This window comes from Cryptotermes secundus, unplaced genomic scaffold (assembly GCF_002891405.2).
Source record: "Cryptotermes secundus unplaced genomic scaffold, Csec_1.0 scaffold1394, whole genome shotgun sequence".
NCBI lineage: Eukaryota > Metazoa > Arthropoda > Insecta > Blattodea > Kalotermitidae > Cryptotermes > Cryptotermes secundus.
Window position 1 is genome coordinate 87087 of NW_019744142.1, and position 20842 is coordinate 107928.

At 36.9% G+C, this 20842-nt stretch overlaps 1 protein-coding gene across 2 annotated transcripts in view; it reads left to right on the plus strand.

The window, feature by feature from the left end:
* Positions 1–1082: 1082 nt before the first annotated feature.
* LOC111874590 overlaps positions 1083–20842 on the plus strand; it is a 74296-nt gene continuing 54536 nt past the window's right edge. For both annotated transcript variants that reach the window (XM_033755517.1, XM_033755518.1), the window contains exons 1-5: positions 1083–1246; positions 1667–1920; positions 6896–7111; positions 8641–8857; positions 9838–9947. In XM_033755517.1, coding sequence (XP_033611408.1) covers positions 1736–1920; positions 6896–7111; positions 8641–8857; positions 9838–9947 — 728 coding nt within the window. In that variant the 5' untranslated portion in view covers positions 1083–1246; positions 1667–1735. The remainder of the gene's footprint in view (positions 1247–1666; positions 1921–6895; positions 7112–8640; positions 8858–9837; positions 9948–20842) is intronic.

Below are 20842 nucleotides of genomic sequence, written 5' to 3' on the forward strand. Positions count from 1 at the left end.
GTTTCTATAGTATTTCCTTCCAATAATACACTGAAGCAACAGAGAATACCTTGTGACTGTTATAGCTATGCTGTGATTGACGGTTTCTGTTCTGTAGCACCAGCAACAATGCCATGAGATTATGCTTTGCATAGTTTCCAGTATCTTGTCTGAAACAATCCACGCTGCTGTACTTTATTCAAAGGATATTCTGCATTCTTTTACTGCTTACATTACCTTCTGGGAATTGATAATTTAAAAATAAGACTTCCGTTTCCATAATCCTATGTTTCTTCCTTCATTTATTTATTTCTGGTTTACTTAACGCTATCCCGATAGCATCGAATGGTAGGAAGACAGTGAACGTGAAGTGGAACGGCTGTAGAAGGAAGCGGTAGTGGCATACTCTTTTAAGTACTCATCCCGGGATTTAATCGACAAGTCTATTTTAAAAACAGACCGGCAGTTGATTGCAGGAAACGCTACTTCCTCTTTAGATTTTTTTTTTGGTTCGCAAGGCCTTCTGCATAAACATAAATATGACCCTTTCGTTCTCTTATGTAGTAAGTCGACATAATGTAAACTGAAAGCATACTATACACGTGAAGAGTGTTAATATGACAAAATTCAATTCTGGCCTTGAGTGACCTCGATTTTGGCTGATAAAAGGCATGATTTAAATACTAGTAACCAACTAACGCTGCAAACAGTAAAGTGTTCGAACCAGACTCTCATAACGTGTGCAGTCTTCAATCACAGTTCTCATACAAACAACAATTAAACAATAATTTTATCCAACAATACTTACTCCTTCAACACCACTGCCAAGGCTGCTACAAAGACCAGCTGGTAATTATAAGTCCTGCTATCTGTGGGGTACAGAGGTTAACTAACTTAACTAGAATGTTGTTGTGGTCGTTTTTTCATGGCGCCTCAATTGAACGCCATACTGTGACATGCGCAAAATGAAATTCATTTAATTTCAACATCAAGTTGACATCAACAGATATGCATTTCGGAAGATATATGGGAAATAGAAGTTTTACAGTAATTAAAATTTTCTTTATGTCACTACTAAAATAGCATTAAATAAAAATTATGAGAGCATATATGTTGAGAAGAGAAAATAAATTTTGCAGGGTCATGATACTTCAGCAAACATGATATATGAGTAGAGCACTGAATGGTATGCGCGCAGCTTCCAGTCAGGAGCAGATGGGCGTGGATGAAGACATCGTTAGTTATCAGATATAATCACAGGAGAAGAGTAAGCACATTAAAATTATGGTGTAATAACGTATCCTTTCCTTTTTATGAGTCTGTTTGATCAAATTTGTGAACAGTGGTTAATGACCTGTCTCTAGTGATCTGGCTGGAATGCAATTGTGACTTCACAGCCAAGAGTATAATTTTCTAACCTGAGACAGGAAAGAAGGTGTGCTGAGCATCAGTGCACTCAAGCAACTGACAAAAATAAAGTTACAAAAAATGGAAACTCATAATTATAACATGCACTAAGCTGCATAGCATTGAGTCACATACATGTATAACAAAAATTAAATTGTATCCTTATTCCCAATAATGATATAATAAACTATATGGGTATATTAAGTTATTATGTTTATACTATGCATTGTTGGCTCCATTCAAAATTAATACTGACAATATAACTTTTTGTATTTTGCAGCAGTAAACTGTGAAAGATGCATGATGATGTAACATGATGTGAAAAAATGAGTTTTAACCATACAAAAGAATGAGTGACACTCTACCATCATCACGACCAAAAATAGAAGTTGTTCGCCTTCCATCACACGAGCAAGCCAAACTTCGACCATTGTTGGAAGGCGGGGTACAACTTCGAGCTCAATTTCAGCACTTGCGTTATGGAGATTATGCCAGTTACAGTAGTTTGGATAATGGCAGCAAGCAGTGTTTCAGGTATAGAGAAAGAAAAAGTAATTTTTTTTAATCAGAACCTAAACAGCATAAAGTATTCGAAACTTTAAAAAATTCTTCAGAACTGTTTTTCATTGATTACAAAGCCACAGTATTTCTTCCTCAAGTGTAAATATAAGAATAACACTTTACTAGACCATATACATGCTCTTATATTGGATTTATTCCGTTTCCTGTTGATTTAACAAGACCATCACTGTCTTCAAGCTGTATACACGTATTTATGTATTGGTAAGGAAAAGGTTTGTAGATAATAGTGATATTGTACAGAAGTTACTGAACATGTCAGTAACTTTCAGGGTAGCATGGGTGCAGGGAAGTGGGGAACCAGATTCTGTCTCCCCCCTCTGGATTTTATGATAAAATTGAAGTTAAAAAGAGAAGTATACCAAATATTATACCAAAAATTAAAATTGTTTGCAACAATTATTCTTCCATCCTCAGTATCTTTGTAAATGAGTAAAAGTAGCCTTATATTTCCTATACATAAGGTTGTCAACAAATTTTTTTGGCTGCCCCCTCCATGTTGAAGAACCTTGGCAGCTTCCTCAAATCAAGAGTTTCACAGAAATCTGTTGCACAAGACATTTACCGAAGTTGGTCTTCAAGGGACCAGTATGCTGCAGTATTTTATTACTCTTATGTTGACCGTGTTCAGTTTGAAACACTGACTGAACATAATTGTCCTGTCACCTTCATATTTCATGCCTACAGTTGGGAATTCAGTGGACGTTCATGTGAACAAGAAAAAGTATCTGTTAGCATTGTCCATTTATACCTACAGAATAGTCACTCTGGCTAAACATATTTTTATTTAATTTGATACATTATTAATATTATATTATGATCCATACTGCATGCGGTAGCATAGTTGGTTGAGGCACTATGCTACAAGCTGGCAGATCACATGTTCAAGTCCTGAAGAGGTCATTGGATTTTTTTCATTTGACCTAATCCTTCCAGCCACACTATGGCCCTGGGGTCGACTCAGCCTCTAACAGAAATGAGTACCAGGAATTTTCCTGGGGGATAAAGTGCAGCTGGCGCGTAAGGCTGACAACCTTACCACCATCTTTGAGCCAATTGTCTTGATAATGTGGAACCCTCAACATCTCACAACCCTATTGGCCTCCATGGCCTATTAAATCTGCTTAGTGGGGGGTGGAGTCCAACTGGGTCCACTCAGCACGGCGGCCACTGATTGGCCTATTGTAGCCTGCCCCAGGTGAGAATTTGGTGGAATTAAGATTGGCAAGGGAAACTGAAGTACTTGGAGAAAACCCACCACAGCGCCAATTTGACCACCACAAATCCCACTTGACCAAACCCGGGCCGCCGCCGTGGGAAGCCAGTGACTAACTGCTTGAGCTATGGCACAGCCTTCCATGGCCTGTTACAGGGATAGCTTTACCTTTACCTTACGACTTAGTTTGGACAGTTGTTTTTACATTAAGTAGCTAAGTTTTACTGGAGGACATTTCATGATCTTACTGCTCTTCTCTGAACAAAATCAAGATCCAGAAGAATACTTTCAAATTATATCGGCCAGTAAGGATTAGAAAACCAAAATTACTTTTTAATAATATGTCGCTTTATATATTCATTGAAGAGTGAAATGTGTGTCAGAGTTTGTACAATTTAGTTACACTAACATTTTCTGCCATACATATTTCTTTGATATATGAAGATATTTTGGAGGAAATAATATAGTTATCCATATCTAATTACAAAGACACATCTGCATTTCTACCCCATGTGAAAATAATATCAGGCATGATGAGAACCATCCCTTGGGATATGATAGCATGAAGTCTTTTGGAAGTTCACAGACACTTTGGAGGAAAGCACTGCCTCCATCTTCAGTGTCAAAGAGCAAGCCAATAAACCAGCCAATGAGAAGCAGGTTACATACCACATGTGAGCTCTTGCTTGTTAATTGCATGGCTCACCCTTCTAATCTGTAGATGGAGGCAGTGCTTTCTTCTGAAATGCTGGTGAACTTCTACTGGGCTATCATTATCACATGCCAGAAGACAGTCTTAGTAGTCATTGCTGTGAGAACCTCAAACCCAACATCAGGCACGTATGATTAGGTGAGAGTTAATTTTCTCACGTTTAATGGATAAAGAGTTCAAAGTTCAGAGTTCCTTCGCTCAAAGCTGCAATTGAGACAAGGTTTGACTTCATTTAACTTAACAATTATGAATTTACATGCCCATACTAAATTATTTCATACAGGGCATAATATAGACATAATATATGTCCAATATTTCTATTTCCTGAGGAGAAATTGTTTACACAGGGATGCGTCTAAGAAGGTGAAGATAAATATTTCCAGCTGAAGAAGTCCACTGTTTTTTGTTGATGTACATTAGAACACAACACTGCTTAAAAGATAAAATGAAGAATTTGTAGATCATTTTGAAACATGATTTCTTATATGTTCTTCATTGATTTGATACATAACGCACAATTTGTTAATTGTAACACTTTAACAAGACATTCTGAAATGTGTTAGTGGTTAATTGGTGGTTATTGGCCAAGGGTCAGTTATTATTTTGATGGTTTTTTATTTATGATGGTGAAACCCTTATTTTAGGATTAACACTGAACAAAAGTTATTGAATGACAATGTTTGATTCGAAAATAGTAACAAATGCATGAAAAATGTAGTCTAGTCACTATACTGACAGTTATCCCAGCTCATAATACCACATTATATGATTTTAAAATTTGAATGTAATATGAGGAGGAAGCATGAAAATTAAAGTGAGGATTCTTGCTGCTTACCTGCTGGGGAAGTTCTGACATTACAGTTTTGCTTTACAATTTGTAGGATTCACAATGTCTCTCTTGATGCTGACTAACTCAGTCATGGTAAAGGTTCAAAATAACGATGCGTTATAGCTCTACTACACTATGATGTTCTTTATCACATTTCTATGACAATTGAATTCATATTTAATAAAACATTCTCTTTAGAAGTTGTCACTTGTCCAAATAGGCGGCATGGATGTATTTTAGAATGGCTGTGACTTACCAATTCCACATGTAACCCCTTAGATATGTAGGAAAATTCTAATCACTAAGTGACTATAATAATTAGAGTCAAAGTATATTACTGTTCAACTTAAGTCTCAAGAAATTGTCTCACTTATCTTTGGACTAATTCTTAAATGTCCTTCTGAAATTTATTCAGAATTGCTCTGTAAGTGTACTCTGTAAGAGGAACCGATTCTTTTGTTCTCACTTAAGAATAAGCACTTATCAGTTGAATTCTCCACCCCACCTCATTCTTGAGGAGGAAATTTAACATAACCTGGTCCTAGTAGGATAACGTATATGCAATTAATTACCCATGGGAATATATGAATGTATGAGGGGAAGTCAATAATTATCCGCAATGCAGTTGTATTTGTGTTTCTGTTGGCAGGACTGTCATTTTGTGCAGCATCGCCATGCTTGGTTTCCTTGTCATTATTTTTGCGCAGGTTTGATGTTGCTAGGTCAGTTCCATCGTGACTGCCTTGCCGTTAATCATGGCTGCTCCGCTTTCTGTTTGCACCAAAGAAGAGCAACTTTCAGTGATCCGGTTTTTGTGGTCGGAAGGTGTATCAGGGGCCACAATCCATCAAAGACTTTCAGTACAATACGGGAACAGTGTTTTGCCGCAACGGAGTGTCTGTGAATAGATTGAAAAATTCAGAAATGGTCGCACAAGTGTTATGCATGAGGAAGGAGCCGGACGTCCATCCACGGCCACAAATGAGGACAACATTGAGCGTGCAGGTGACATGGTTCTGTTAGACAGACGAGTGACTATTGATGAAGTGGCAAATCGTCTGCAAATTAGTCATGGTTCTGCCTACGAAATCATCCTCAACAGACTTGGGTTTCATAAAGTCTGTACAAGATGGGTCCCAAAACAACTCACAGTGTTGCATAAACAAACGCGCTTGGACATCTGCCAACAACATTTGGATCTCTATGGTAAGGAATGTGACGTCTTCTTAGGCAGAATCATCACTGGTGACGAAACATGGATCCATCATTGTGAGCCGGAGAGTAAACAGCAATGGAATGGAAACATCCACAATCGCCCAGCAAGAAAAAGTTCAAAAGCCAACCATCTGCAGGAAAACTGATGCTTACAGTTTTTTGGGACTCACAGGGCCCAGTACTGGAACATTATCAGGAGAGGGGCACAACAATAAACAGTGCTCGTTACAGTGAGATGCTTACTGACAATCTGAAGCCTGCAATTCGAAGCAAACACCGAGGACTACTGTCGAAAGTGTTGTGTTGTTGCACGACAATGCCCGTCCACATACTGCTGCCTACACTGCTGAAACCCTCTGGAAACTCAAGTTTGATGTACTGGCTCATCCTCTGTATAGTCCTGATCTCGCCCCTTCTGACTACCACTTGTTTGGTCCACTCAAAGGGGCATTAAGGGGCCGCCGATTCACCTCGGACCAAGAAGTGAAGGAAGCGGTGCATGCGTGGCTCGCTACTCAGCCGAAAACCTTCTTTTCTGAGGGCATCAGGAAGCTTGTGCAATGATGGACCAAGTGCATTGAAAAGCAAGGGGACTATGTTGAAAAATGATGCTAATGTAAGTTTTCTATTTGTATTGAAATAAAATTTATAGCTACATTGCGGGTAATTATTGACCTACCAACGTATATTCCTCTGTCTTAAATTTATTTCCCTTCTCTGGACACGGCTTATGACATCTGTTCTAATTGTTTTTATGGTCTCATAGAGAATGTTTCTTCCTCCCCCTTTGAAAGACTGTTATCCACAAATGTTGAGAAATTATATTTTTTTGACAAACATTTAATATAAAATGTGTTTTAAGTTTATTCTTTGATATCAATGCTGTAAGGGAAAGTAAAATTCATTTATGGTGAAACAAATTCAGATTGCTATGTGACAGGGTTTTGTTTTTGATTAGATTTTGTGACCATGAATATATGGGACATAAGCCACCACTGGCAACCAAGTCACTGGACAACATCTTTGCAAGACAGCTGACTTATGGTACAGAACAAGGAAGTCCTTTCCTGTGGCAAGACGCAACCCGTAGTGAGGAGCAGCTCTATCATGCTCCACACACGTTCTCTGGAACAACATGTTCTGCCAATAAAGCTTCTCGCCTTTCTGGAGCACGGTTTGTAGAAGATTCTGGGTTTATATGGTTTGAATTTAATTTCCATAGAAAGGTATGTAACGTGATCTCTTGACATTAAGAGATGAACAGACTGAGGGTGTTTGAGAACAAGGTGCTGAGGAGAATGCTTGGACCAAGATGGATGAAATGATAGGAGGTTGCAAAAAAGTGCATATAGAGACACTTCATAACTTGTATTCTTTGCCAAGTAAAATCAGAATGACCAAGTCAAGGAAGATCAGATGGACAGGGCCTGTAGCACACATGTGGCGAAGTTGAATCCATATAGGATATTGGTGGGAGAGCCTGAAGGAAAGGGACTACTAAGAAGACATAGACATTGGTGGGAAGGTAATATTAAAATGGATGTTAGAGATATAGGATGGGATGGTATGGACTGGATTCATCTGACTCAGGATAGGGACCAAGGGATTAGTGAAGGGCTGTTCTATACATGGTAATGAACCTTTGGTTTACATAAATGTTGCAAAATTCTTTGAGGCGCTGAACGACTGGTGACTTCTCAAGAAGGGCTGAGCTCCATTTAGTTAGTCAGTTAGTTAGCTAGTTAGTTAGGCAAACTTCTACTAGAATGTCATTTGTGCAGCCACTCATTAATGAATTCTCATTCATTATGGTGCATTTTCTCACTGCATGGCTGCCTGCAAGACACTGAATATTTTCCTTCCTACAGCACTGGCAAGGAGGCCATAATTTTTCTTCAGACCTTCTTATATGTATTATCACTTGTTTGTCTTTCACAAGTACAGTAGAGGGGGCCTGCACAAAGGCACCAAGTTGCACCTACAGTTTTCCTGATAATGCTCAGAATGTACTTCCAATTATACTACTATATGCACATGATCCATTAGACATGATGGATGAAATAATTTGTTATTCTTTTCCTCTGTCTCTTTCATACTGTTTTCTCCTTTCTCCCTTTATCCATTTAAGCTTTTTGATCCCACATATTTGTCTGTCATATTGCTATTACCCTTCCTCTTCTTCTTCTTCTTTCTCTCATGTGTTAAAACAGTTCACGCGCTCCAATTCTACTATTCCTCTATATCTTTATCTTGTTATTTACTTTCTCCCTTATTACCATTCTTTTTATTTGTCCAGCCCGTGGTCATTCATGGCAAGTATTATATTGTGCCTTGTATTCCTGAAAACATCTAGAGCTAAATTGGAACTATTGTTCATGTTTATTATTTTGGTCTCTAGTTGCTGGACTTGATAGGAAGTGGGTTCAGCAACATTTCAAAATTAGTTCTGGGCAGATACAGCAAATATTTCTCAAAACATTAAGTGTATATGAACTGTCACTAATGAATATGGTCAGATCATCATTCTTGACAGAACTATATGAGATAACCCTGATAAAATGTACGGATGGTTAAATGTTAGGATACTAAGGTACTCATTAAATACATTAATAACGTTTCTCAGATTACTTCTTTGTGTAGTGAAAGTTAAATTACCTGTATTGTTATTCTAAAGGATGTGAATTATGATTTGTTCCCTACTAGATCACATATATCAGCACTTCTGAAGAAATTGTCTCTCTGGCCACATCATAAGGCTGCTTCACGAGACAGTCCCTGGGTTGTGGTAGAATTTTCTAAATGTCCAGATGACACTGGGAGGGTGAACTCTGTTACTTCAGATCAAAGTTTGGATATGCCTGTAATGGCAACTGGACCATGGAGAGAGCAGGCAGCAAATAATAAAAACATTCAGGAACAGGTATATATAAATTTCAGATGGTTTGACTTAATACAGAAGGTTCATAAATTCAGTATTGATGTCAGAATGTTTAGATTGGTGTCTATCTTAATCCATAAGTGAACAATTTTCATGTCAGAAATTATGATTTGTTGTCAGATAACTTATATATGTATTTTCAAAGGATCAAGTACCAAATGCTGCCACTACAGTTTTTGATTAAAGTGGCCATAGACTGCATTTGTAGAAATTAACCCCAAGGCTGGCAGAATTTACTGTACCAATATTTGTTCTTTTTAATTCATAAAATGCTGCATAAAGATTTCTGTATAAAGATATTTATTAACTACTACTGAATTTAAAATGGCTCATATATATATTAGTTTACTTCTATCAAACATAACAGTAAATACAGAATTTATGCAGTATATTGCTACCATACATTCCTTACCTACATTACCTTACTGTAAGTTTTATATTTTACAAGAGTCTTTCATAGCAGAAAGTTTAATGATCCTATATAAATGGATCTAGCATCTTCTGTTTGAATGTCTGCACTGTCAACACGCTGATATTATCGTTGGTAATGAATTGAAAGGTAAAAAATGTGGCGGCCTTTAATGTCTTGAAAATTTGTCTGTTTATTTGGAAGTTACAAGTATTACACATGCATGAATACTGTATTCCTATTATACCAGCAGGCTAAAAGAAACACACAGAATTTTATGATTCACAAAAATTTTTTGGAAGGTTTCAGGATCCATCTACATGTAGGTTGATCAGAGTTTATAATGTGAAATTTTAACATAGAATGTATTGAGATTTATATTTATTTTATTTTCTTTAATGTTTAATGAGCACATATGCATTCATTAAAGAATATAAGATTGAGATTTGTTTTGTACTATACATACCTTATCTCAGTCATGTTACGTTATATCTTTGGTACCTGCTGACTGATATGTTATTATTGCTGTTTCTTATATGCTTGTTGTGTCTAGGTGTCTTGTGTTGGGTCTGATAGACCTTGCAAGCAAGGAGAGGACAAGCAACATCGATCATTAGGTACTGGTCTTGCCGTGAGAAAACGTCGGGCTGCTTTCAACACAGGGTGAGTGGGTTGATGTAACTAACAGAATGCACCAGAATTCTATAAATCCATTAATAATGTGGTGGTATGGGTATACAGTTATTGAAGAAAATGAGCAGTGGGAAGAATAACATATACAAGGACTCTGTAGTAACTCTGCACCGGAAAACGGGCCTGCTTAAATCAACAATTTTCAGTCTGTAGAAGGAAAGGAACTGCTGAGATATCATATTTTTTCTCTGAAGCTGGGTATATAATTGATCTTAACTTATTTTTTCCACTCCAAATTACCTGTAGATATATCTTATATAGTTATGAATGTAAACCTTCTAAAACTATTATAATTGTTGTATATAAGAGTAACAGTGTCTCTAGGTTCTTTCTGTGGGCAAATAATTATTGGTAGATATTTTAAGCAAAAATTGTTGAAGAATGGCTAGTCCTTTAGTGCCAGTGTCCATATATCTATTGTTCTCAATACCATTATTTGAATTTGAATTTATTTACATTCCATAAATCCAGGTACAGATTGGCACCATAGGATATAGAACAAGTCAAGTACAAATACACAATATCTGTACAATAATAGCCTACTTACGTTTCATAAGCAGGGCAGGAAAACTGGTTTTCACACAGAGAAATCTTTGAATAGGTAAATGTGAATGCACTGTACTGATGGTAGTTAACTTGCTGAGTTATGTGTACTTTCCCATAGCCGTAGAATTTGCAACATAATAACGTGTTCAGTTTTCTTTTCCAAGACTTTTCCCATGATTATTCATACCACCATGTCTAAATATGCAGGCCTGTGTTTTAAATGGAAAATGTTACTTTCCTTTGCTTTAAATAATGACATGCACTCATTGTAAAATGTAGAACATTAAGTAACATTCTCTAAAGTTTGAATGAAGTTCTAGTTATGCATGCATCGTGCCATGAAGAAGGATTGAGAAATGGAGGTATAGTTTCATGTGTTCTTCACCTTGGCACTAGATGGAGGTGTGTGATCAGCTTCACATTTGGGTCACTTTACCCCTTGTGAAATCGTCTTTGGTATTCATTGGATAGGAGGTTTATGGTGCTCCAGATCTAATCTGGATGCTGTGGAGAGCAGAGAAATTCCACGCCCCTGCAGACTATAAGACGGTGACTCCTATGTCATCCTTTCTGTAACAACTTCAAAATCTTAAAATAATCAACTATTTTCTTTCATGATTCTGTTTAAATTTAATTATAGTATTTGATAAAGGCTATAATCATAGCAATCACTTTAATTAACCGATTTCTTACAGATGATATTCTTTTACCTAGTTAATCATTTAGGTGACATGACTTTGTACTATTAATTTTAATCCTTAAAAAGCAAAATTAGCTTCACACATTGCATACATTTACTGTGTTAGTTCTGTGTATGTTTGATGTTGTGGTTCATAACAATTATTAGTTTTTAATCTCAACATATGTGTTATTTGCAAGAAGCTTGGTTTGTGTGCATAATTGTAAAACACCATGAATCCACTTTCTGTATGTTTAGACTTCACATGAAGTACAAAGGCAAAAATAATACCGTCTAATGTGACTATTTAAGTTTTATCACTTGAGGATTTATCTCCCTTACATGTTTCGATCCTTACGGATCATCCTCAGAGGGTATCAGTACTTTCGGAAACTACTATTACAGTAGATGTTAATTGTATGGATACACATATGATGCCTAAAATGCACAATATACGCAATGTTCAACCTTCCATATTCACGGCGGCCTTCTTGGTGTTAAAACTTTTTTAAAAAAGTTTGTTTTAAAAACTTTCAAGATCAAGCTTAAAATTTATGAACCATACGGGTTCGCATCAAATCTCCTATTGTTATTTGTGGAGGTGGCTGGTCTTGTGCCGCCCGTTTATCTTGCGAAAGGAGATTCTTAGTATTTCTGTGTTTTATGCATGGCCTGTGTAAACAACACAGCACCAAGAAGGCCGCCATGAATATGGAAGGTTGAACATTGTATATATTGTGCATTTTAGACATCATATGTGTATCCATACAATTAACATCTATTGTAATAGTAGTTTCCGAAAGTATTGATACCCTCTGAGGATGATCCGTAAGGATCAAAACATGCAAGGGAGATAAATCCTCAAGTGATAAAACTGAAATAGTCACGTTAGACGGTATTATTTTTGTCTTTGTAATTGTTAGTGTGACGGACCAGAATGAAACAAATCAAATTCACATGAAGTGTTTACTTTTTGTTCACTAATAATTACTTTGTACTTGTCATGTATGTTTCTAGTGATTGGGCACATATTTAAGAACTGGCAAATGATTGATTAATTAATTAACAGTTTTGTTTGGTTCATAGCACTAATAGTAACGTTACATGACAGAAAGAACTTTCTTTGTCATATTAGAAATATGGGTGAATCTTACACACTTTTTAACACTGAATTAACAAATGATCTCAGAATTTGTATATTTCCTCCAAATTTTGATTGAATCTAATGAAATTTTGGACAAATTTAAAGATATAAGAATGAGATCAAAGTAAAAATTTAGTACTGAAGTTACCTAAAATGTAGCAATAGTACTGATGATTTACATTTGTATTTTGTCTGTTGGGTATACCTTACCAATGTTCAGCAGTAGTCAGTGAATATGCTAGGGTTGCATTTGCTCTCATATGATACTAGAGAAATTGGAGCCCCAGCTCTGGTTCGAACACTGTGGACAATTCTTAATGGAAGCATTTCCCATGTGCGACATTAACAACGCCCACTTCTTGTGGGAAAATTGATAACCTATGAGCCCAAAAAAAGGATTTTTAGTGACAGCTTGTATCCCATAAATTTGTAGGTACTGGAAAGTTCCTCAGCACATAAGTTGTTATTTTCTGCCTTGAAGTTTCCAGGGAAATTTTTAGTCATTATTTTAAATACTCTCCTAGTTCCACATTCTATCCAATGGGTACCGGGAGCTCTTTCCCAGAAGGCAAAGCAGCCAGGACGTGAAGCTGTCCACTCACCTGCAACTAGTGCCGAGGTCAAGAAAATGTGGATCTATATTCACCCACCCATACACCTTCATGGAGTAGTGCTTAATTATTTAAGCACAGGGACAACTTTACCCTTACCCAATTCCTCCTCCAGATTTCATGGTCTTGATGATCACAAGCAATTTCTGTTTTAAGTAGGGATATCCATTGGCATTTCGATCTGTAATCTTAATACTTTTTTTGAAAGAGCTTAGTTTGAGAATACTGTTTTCATTTTTGTAATTAGCAGGTCACATAAATATAACTGTGTGACAAAATCTTTGTTGAACAGTGTAATTATCAATCAAATAACAATGAATTATATTCAGTCAATAATAAAAACTGCATTTCCAGTTCATAAAATTCAGTTGAGATTTATTTAGTGTTGGATATGAGAGGAATGACTAACACTGAACTAACTTATAAGTAAGTAGCTTTCCAAAATAGACAATTTAACATCTGAGAGTTGTAACCATTAGAGCATGATGCTTGTGGCCGAATCTCACATTATTTCAGTTTTAATCTTCTGTAGGTGCATTTTTTCAGTCATCCAGCTTATTGCCAGAATTCACCCAGTCTGGCGATTCTGCCATGCCTTGTCCCTTACAGATGGAAATATTTAGCTGATGAACTGAGGATGAGGGGAATCACAGAAGAAGAGCAGTGTTAGGGATGTAGGGAAAGTAAGGTCTGGAAGAAATTAGCATGTGCTTTTCTCTGCCAGCACCATCACACACAAAGTACAATGCATAATTTTAAATCATGAAGAATAATGTGGAATGATGTTTTGTACTTTCTTTAAAGAAGGCACATCATGATTTAATTGGGAGGCAGGATAGCACAGTAGGTATAAAGACTGGCTACAGGCTGGACAAACAAGGGGTCAGAGTTCAGTTCCTGGTTGGGGCAAGAATTTTCACTTCTCCACGTTATCCAGACCGGTTCTGGGGTCCATCCAACCTCCTATCCAATGAGTACTGGGAGCTCTTTCCCTGGGGGTAAAGCAGCCGGGACGTGAAGCTGGCCACTCACCTCCGACTAGTGCCAAGGTCAAGAAAATGTGGATCTATACATCCACTCCCCCATACACCTTCATGGTGTAGTTAAGCACAGGGACAACTTTACATTTTACCTTTACTATCATGATTTAATTAGTGTTAATGTAGACCAATATAAAGTCATGTAATGAAAATTACTTCCCATTAAATTGAGCGAAAATATAGAAGCTGGTAATAGTAGTTCAGTATACACATATGTGAATCTGTCTACTGTTGTTGTTTGGTTGTGGTATGCTTATTGGTTATTGTGTACTAATGGGACATGCTTATTACTATGAATTCCTCAACTCACACTCATTAATTAGGGAATACAAAATTAAGGGTGCTTCCAGGTGATGAAGATGTCTATATGACCACCAACCACACAGTAATTTGTGGAAGACAATACCCTCTATCAACATCTTATGTGTTGATTTTATTCTTTATGGTTTGTTTTTCAACATTGTCAGCGGCTCAGATTACATGGAATCAGATGATAGGATGACTGGCAATACTTAATTTGGAAGATGTGGAAGGGATGATTATGGCCTAATTGAGGTACTAAGGAAGACCAGTAACAGTCTCAGGATATTTAGTTTCTGGCTTGAGATTTAGCCCCGGACATCATGGAAGGTATAAAATACAAGTACTACCCACTCATCCACAGTGTTCAATCTGTAAATATTAAACATTTAGATTATTCTACATAGGACGGTATGGAAAGGAATTAGCGCTTATTACGGTAAGGACACAGTCAAACTGTAGCCAGAAAGCATTATCAGGCATTTCCCTCATACTCTGAACTTTCTCAGTGAAATCCAGTGTTTGGCATTTTCTAGGACAGTTCCGAGAAGAAGTGCTGTGACCTGCATCTCAGAAAATCATAAATTATCCCAAACATTGTCTTGTCAATCAAATGTATAACTACTCCGTTCCCTATCAAAATCAGAAAGAGGAATCACTTGCTTTAACATTATACAGATGATCAGCTGTCACCCAAGACGTACAGTAGCTCGAAAAACACAGGTTTCAAGGACTACATTTTTGACACGATTTTCTGATGCTCTTCCAGTCTTGAACTTCTTTAAAAATTAAACATAATCGTTTTTAGCACCAAACAGAAATTTTATTTCAGACAAGGATTACAAGAATTCTGCATCATAGTAAATACATGGCTTCAGTAAAGAAAATACAGTTTCAGTTTCCTTGCCTGATGCTGTCTTCATTTCATTAATGTCATGACTTTGACATAGCTTTAGCCTAGAGAAGGGAGACAGCTCTCTCATCCTCTTCACCACACATTTTTTATCGCTCTGTATATTTACTCTAATATGTAATATAATAATTATTGTTGATATTGCAACAATGTCATCAGTGATTACCTTAGGCTCCACACTGATACAAGAAATGTGGCAAACATATAATAGTAGTATTTAGTTCACTATTATTATGTCAGTTTATTGTTGTATACTCATAAAATCCACTATATCTGTTTTTATAGGATATTTAATATGTTTTGATCTAGTCTTTAAAATACAAAATATAAACTATATACAAATTCTGAAATATGATGTGTTTTCTATGATATAAATTTGATGTTTATGATAATTCTTGTTCTTATCTCAATTCTTGACTGTGAGTTCATACTTCTTTTTTCGTCCTTATGAGGTTTCTTTGTGTGCATCATCATAAGTTGAATGTACATTATTAGATTTTATGTACACTGTTATTAAAGCTACAAATTCATACACCTAAATGTTACAATTTAGGAACTGTGTTTATGTAAATACTTACTGTATTTTGTTGTTCTTTCTGCCACCGAACATGAAACTTCTCTACCATGTTCATTCTCCAGAATTAAAGCTTTGTGCTGTTATCTGATGTGTACTGAGGGTATCTCTAGTATTTTTATTGCATCATTTCAGATGAAGCATTATGTGGATGGATGGGAATTATTTGTTACAACGAAGGGCCAGGATTAAAATGTTATCACTTACCTCATATTTTATAAAATTTAATGCCATACTGTGGAAAACTGTCCATTACCGAACCCTCTGATCTTATTGAAGAGTAACATTTCTTTCATTGTTGATACCAATATTGTAAAGGAAGAAATTAAATTAATCTTGCTTAAATCAAATGTACCGTGTTACTTATATATATATAAAACACAAATAAAGCAATAATTTTATTCTGAAAACATAAATGTTTAAAGAATTAACATTTGAAAAAATAATGGTACCAACTCATTTTATGAAGAAAAACTGTCAAAATAAGAAGCCAAACTCAGTATTTTATAAGTTGTCGTCAACATTTAGGTACAAGAAATGGATACAGAAGAAAATCATTGTGTATTTGTCCCTGTCTTTTATTCCCATTGTGATTCAATATTCTTGCAACATGAGGCTGATGGTCTTCATAGTTATGTGGATAAGAGTGAGATAGTCCAAATCCTTGAAAATATGCATAATTATGTTACATCTGAAACAATTTTTTTGCTACTGGGATCATATTTTAGTTAAAACTATTTATAATAAATCAGCAGAAATGTACTGATGCAGCTTAAGTTCTAAACTCTCATGAAGTCATTGAGATTTAACATTAAGATATTTGTTTTGGAAACATGAATACAACCAGTTGCTTTCAGAAAGAATGGGGCACTGAAAGAGTGATGTAATATTGATAGTAAATGTATTTCTAAGTCATTATATTAAAACATGTTGATTCTGGCTTATAAATGTATTTATTTTGTTTGTAGAGTATCTGTATTTGCATGAATGCAGGTGTGCAGTGTACTATATGCATCTGAATCTCTTACTGCATCTTTGTATATATATATATATATAAATGCATTTGTGATATGTAAGCATGTTTCCACATTCTCACTTTTTATTAACAGTTTTAGAAGTAATATACATTTCTTTTACTAATGACTTGTACAAGGATGGTGCTGTTGATTGAATTTTAATTAGTACTTCCTTATCTGACAGTCTAATAAGAATGCTGTCTGTCTCATATCCTTTCCTGAACTGGTCTTGCCTTATTTGTCTGCCTGTCTTTCTCTTTTCGGTAAGCTGTTTGAATGAGTATAGCCTCTGGATCATAGTCATAGTGTCTGGACATGTGCACCTTTTAAAGGAGAACAGTAGCATTTTATGTTGGTACTCAGGTACTGCTAACCAATTTCGACTTCATAATGTCTTTGTTTTGCATACACATTTCATCAAAACTAGTAATAATAAAGATGAAATTAATTAGTTTTTCTTTTGTGTTGGTTATTTAGTGACGTTTTCAGTGGCTAGACTACACAACATGGAATGAATGGATGATTGATAAATGATGAACTGAAAAGGATTTGGAATGAATGAATCAATCAGAGCCTAAGTGAGGTACTAACCTGCCAGTTCCCTGGAAGGACTACCACATGCCCCTGTCTTCTAGGTTGTAATGTCAAATAGTATGGAGAAAGCCTGATGTTTCTGAGGAATATATCTCCACCATCAGCTTACAAGCTAGCAATCTGCTTCTGCTCGTTCAACCTTGAAGGTGGAGGTCCTGTTTTCTCCAAAACGTCGAGCTTCTTCTGAACTATGCTGCGTTACAAGCCAGAAAACTGTTCATGGTTTGAATGTACATTTACCAGCAAATTTTCCGGCTTCTCCTCTTGGAAAATTTCATGTCCTCCTGGAAAACTGGCAAGGGGAATGCAGTAACATAGTTTGTTGAGGCTATATTCTACAAGCCAGAAGGTCACGGGTTCGATTCCTGATGAAGTCATTGTTTTTTTTTTTAATTGACCTAATCCTTCCAGTTGCACTATGATTGAGGTGAGTGCATCGTCGGGAGTGTAGACAGTGTTTCTGTTATAACATAATAGCTGGGGAAGTATAACTAAACATAAGTTGCAGAGTAGATGGTAAATTTGCCCCTATGTTTAAATACTTAAGCACCATACCATGAAGACATTTGGGGGAGTGGAGTTACAGCTTCACCATTGTTTACTTCAGTACTAGATGAAGGTGAATAGGTGCTTTACATTCTGGAAAATAGTTCCCTGTACCTTTGAAATAGGAAGCTGGGTGGGCCCCAGAACCAATCTGGACACTGTGAGGAAGAGAAAAATCCTCTACCAGGAATCAAACTGTGGCAAAGTAATAAGCTGAACTCTCCAGAACACTTTGGAAAATGAACTCTTCTGGCTGAGTGAGAGCAGTAAGCAATCGACCACCCATTGCAAGCAAGTCATTTCTAATGACATGTTTGCTAGTCTTTGGAACAGCGAATAGGTAGGATTTATACTGGGTTTTATACTTAATTCAGCAGACTTCCTACATTCTAGAAGTTTCTACAGGACTAAAAATAGATGAATATATACAAGATCTAAACAGACCTACTTAGAAGTAGACTATGTTAGTCTTAGTCACATGGAGTTTTGTGTTTGTAGATGAAGGTAACTTGTTTATGGTTGTTGAAATGACAGTGGGTAAATATTGATTTACAGACCTGGTTACAATTTATGCTACCTGATTCATGAACCTCTTTATCACTTTATATACGTATCTCATAAATAACATTAAAATGGATACTAATATATCTCAGATCAGTATGATTGGATGACATTAGTTATAGTATACAGGTCACCACTGTATGTACATCATAATATAGAATCAGTTCCAGCAGGGGAGGTGGTGGACAAGTCAGGCATCTGTCCTTCCAAGTTTTATTGAAATGAGGGGGGGAATGAAGGAAATGTACCAAATACTGAAATTGTTTTTAAATATGGTGCCACCTGTGTTTCTGTATTGAGACCCACAACAGACAATCCGTAAAAATATTCATAGAATACTCAAACTTCAGTTTACATGCACATTTTATGGCTCCGCTCCTGCTTCTTTGAAAATATTCTTGCGGAACCCATGCGACGTGGTTCTTATTATATATAGCCCTTACAGAAATATGTTGTTCACGAAAGGTGAGCCCCCCGCCCCCGATATTGTTTTGCATTTCCTTTTCCCCGCCTGGTCATATTATTTGCATTTGTAATGAATGTTGCTTTGTTCCGTAAAGGACGTCGCGAAAGAGTGGAGCTCAGCTGTCTTCCGTGAACGACCTAATCGCCGGATTCCCTTATCGACACGACGCGTCAGTCTGTCAGTCGGAACCTCACGCGCCATCTGCAAAGAAAAAGAGAGCCTAGCATGGGGCTAAATGCCATGAATTTCTTAGAGTAAATAAATTGTTTCAAAGAATGCAGGGTTTGACGTTTTTACAGCTGCGGTGGTTACGAAGGGTTCTGTCTTTTGAAATGCGATGCCGTGTAGGCCACCGAAAATTAACGGACGTTTCGGAGGAACATGTTGACTCGATCTTCAGGATCGAAGAATAAGTCGAAGAAGAAACCAGTATGAAGCATATTCAGTATAGTCAACGGATCTACCAGCGTAGTAGATAACCAAATGTCTCTTCTGCTCTTAATCAAACTGCGGGTGTCTTGAAAATTTTGATTGACGCTAATTTGAGTCGACTGACCTCGACAGATTTGTCTCACGTACAGATTATAAAGGATTCTGACGATGCTGTATAACAGAAAGAATTACTGGGGTTTTGGACTTTGCCATCGTCCGGTATTCCAGAGAATAAAAATACGACGTTTCGGAAACAGGTCAATTTTCCGAAAGGTCTTGTTTTCTACTCTCTAGAATACCGGACGATGGAAAAAGTTCGACAGCCCAGTATTTCTGTGTGTTTTACAAATGTTGTGCCTAAGTTCATCCAATGTGTGGGAATTATTTTGAAACCCATTTTCTGTTATATTTCCCGAGATGAAATTTAAGGGGACATAAGTCTGGAAATCTCGCAAACCAGGATCTCTGTCTCCTCGAATACCTCGTTTAAGGCATCAATGGAATAATTATTTGTGCGTACTGTAATACCATCTTGTAGAAAATGACTATATGGCCTTTCATCTATCCTAATGCTCTCAGAAAAGGGTCGAAGAATGTCACTAATATACCGTTCTGAATTAATTTTTTTTTTCCTTGGCACTACAGCCCCAGTGGGCCTAGGCCTACCTCCATGAACTTCTCCGTTCACTTCGGTTTTTCTAGATCTTACACATTCGGTAGGACGGCTTGGGCGGCTGATCAGCTCGTCGCAAGGCATCTACCTGTACACAAACACAGAAAAACGCACACACACAAACTAAACATCCATGACCTGAGTGGGATTCGAACCCACGATCCCGGTTTCCAAGCGAGCGAAGATAGTACATGCCTTAGACCGCTCGGCTACCGTGACCGGCTCTGAATTAAAAGTCTCTTCAAATAATATGGGTATTATTATTCGTGTAGCGGCAGTGATACACTACACGTCTATCTTTGATAGTGAAGGGGCACCACAAAATTCTTCTCCAACACGCGCTATTCTAAGCAGTGACTTACCCACACAAATGGAACCGAGCGTCGTCCGTAAAAAATGTAAGTTTTGGGTCAAGAACACCTGTCACGTATATCAACTACCCACAGAAACAAGTTACAAAAATATGTTCCCTCGTAATTTCCTTCTTCGGTTACTTAAACCCGTATAAATTTATGCAGCAGTAAGCATAACCAGTCAATGTCCACGCTGCTGTAGTCGAGACCTTTGCCTGTTTAGTTAATCGTGTCAGGGATTTACGAGGCTCAGTTTCTTTTACGCGCAGCATTTTGTCTTGTGCAGTTTTTGTTCAAGAAATACTTAGTTCAATGCACTTTGTTCACCAGTTCTGAAACCGCCGCTGAAGCTGGAATTCGAACACCAGGAGCCCCTCGGTATGGGGCTCGGTGTCATTCTGAGAATGATAACGAAGA